Genomic DNA, 2,024 nt, shown 5'->3' with positions numbered 1-2,024 from the left:
TGTGTGTGTGTGTGTGTGTGTGCGTATGCGCGCATGTGCGTGTATTTCGCCTCTAGGGCCAGAGGGCCACCGCCTGGATGGCCGTCGCACAGCGCGGACACTCCAGCGGGAAAAGGGCCAGCCCGGACACCACCTCCAGGACCGACTGTGGCCCGGGATCCGGGGCCGGGGCGGCCACCTCGCCGACGAGGGGCTCGGCCACCAGCGGCGGAGTCCGACCGGCCGGCGGCATCGGCAGGACGAAGGTCGACATTGCGGGGTCGCCCTGCGGCCCGGACCCGGTGTCAAAGCGAAGCGGGATCCCGCGCGCGGCGTGGGCGCCCCCGACACACGTGTAGCATGCCCGGTGGCCGCACGGGGCGATGGCCACGGCAACCGCGGCCTCCGGGGCCCTGGCGGCCGGAAAGCCCGCAGAGGGGCACAGCCAGGGCAGGCGCCGCTTGTCAGCAGACGGGAAGCGCGGCGAAAAGCCCACGCCCGGCGGGAGGAAGGGCGCCCGGAAGGCAACGCACCGGCAAAAGGCACATTCAAACGGGGCGTCCGGCGGGACCCCGGCGACTGGCGCCGCTTTTGCGGCGGGCTTCTCGTCGGGGGCCAGCAGCGCCCGGGCCCCGGCGGCCAGCGCCCGGCCCGCGTGCCGGCCCAGCCCAGCGGCCAGATCCACCATCGGCGGGATGTAGGGCCCGGCGAAAAAGGCAAATGTCTGCCCATCACGGGCCCTGTGTTAGGCAGACGGACAGCATGGACGGGCATTGTGTGTGTCCGAGGCTCGTGCATCGGCCGGTGCGCACCCCAACCGCATCCCACAAAATGTCACGGTGCATCCAGGGGAAGGACCCTTCGGCGGCGGAAGGCGGCCCAAAGGCCCGCTCGCCGGCCGGATACAGTTGCAGGCCAGTGATTCGACTCGACAGGGTGGGGTACCTGTCTCGGAGACAGGGGGAGGGGGGGAGCAGCACGCAGGATGACGGCATTCGGTCAGCATCGGAGCCCCGGGCGAAGAGGGAGGATGCGGGCGCACGCGCCAGCGGAAGGGAAGACACAACGGGCGCGGACCTGCCACCAAAGAGGAAGCCAAGGAAGTTGACCAGCTGGGCCAGCTGCGTCAGACGCATCGTGATGCGCACCGCCTGCAGTGCCACTTGAATCAGGGAACCCGTCTGCGCGCGCGCGGGTCAGTGGGCCATACCGACAGGAGCCAGGCCCGCGGGCCCGGCATTCGCGCGGCAAAGTACCACGCACCGGCTTGGGCAGTTGCCCGGCTGGCCCGGCAGCCACATTGTCAGCCTCCGCAGCCAGGGACAGCTGGGTCAGCAGGGTCTCGGCATGCTCGGCAGCCCAGGGGACCAGCGCATGGAGAACTAGAAATTGGAGAAGCCGTCGGCGCCCGGGGCTGGGAAGGGTGGCCGGCCCGGTCTTCGAGGCCCCGACGGCTGGCCGGTGGTGGTGGTGGTGGTGGTGGTGGTGGTGGTGGTGGTCAGGGACGACAGCCCGGGGGCCAGATGCACAGCCAAGCAGAACACATACCATCCGCGGGGACAAAGGACAGCCCGAGCAGCTGCTGGCCAAAGGACAGCGGTATCGCCGAGGCATCAGGACCATCTGTGTCCAGGGCCAGGTGCCTGATCAGCGGCAGGAAGGGAACCAGCCGAAGGAGCAGAGCCTGCAGGAGGCGGCGAGGGCCCGGGTCAGGAGCGGCCCACACGGCCAGCGACGGAGGGTGGCGAGCGAGCGGCGGAGGGTGACAAACATGCCCAGCCCGGCCAAGACATACCTTCAGCGACTCGATCGCCGGTCGCAGGAAGCCCAGCAGCCGGTCGGGATCCAAATCAGGCAGGTCATCCAGCATGCGCGCGACCGCCCCGGTCAGGCTGGTGTTCGACCGGATCGAGTCCAGTTGGGTGACGCGCCGGGCCGGGTGGGGGTGCGGGGCCCGGGCCATGTGCGCCAGCTCCGCCGCATCGGCCATGGTACGCGGGGCGGGAGCGCGAGAAGGACAGAGAACAAGCGACGGGCAGGGGGGG

The 2,024-nt window shown here is 70.4% G+C and overlaps 1 protein-coding gene across 1 annotated transcript; it reads right to left on the bottom strand.

Annotated features, from left to right (window-relative positions):
• Window positions 1-10: 10 nt before the first annotated feature.
• H696_04298 (hypothetical protein) lies at window positions 11-2,013 on the bottom strand. The gene is made up of 7 exons (XM_009498176.1): window positions 1,775-2,013; window positions 1,528-1,663; window positions 1,243-1,433; window positions 1,057-1,160; window positions 792-924; window positions 513-703; window positions 11-392 (listed from the first exon to the last, which is right to left on the bottom strand). Exons 1-7 carry the CDS (start codon window positions 1,967-1,969, stop codon window positions 53-55), a joined length of 1,290 nt encoding a protein of 429 aa, XP_009496451.1. The 5' UTR covers window positions 1,970-2,013; the 3' UTR covers window positions 11-52.
• Between the last annotated feature and the right edge of the window lie 11 nt (window positions 2,014-2,024).

This window comes from Fonticula alba, assembly GCF_000388065.1.
Source record: "Fonticula alba strain ATCC 38817 unplaced genomic scaffold supercont2.7, whole genome shotgun sequence".
NCBI classification, from domain to species: Eukaryota; order Rotosphaerida; family Fonticulaceae; genus Fonticula; species Fonticula alba.
Note: the sequence above shows the minus strand (reverse complement) of the source record. Positions and strands in the feature narration are given on the sequence as shown.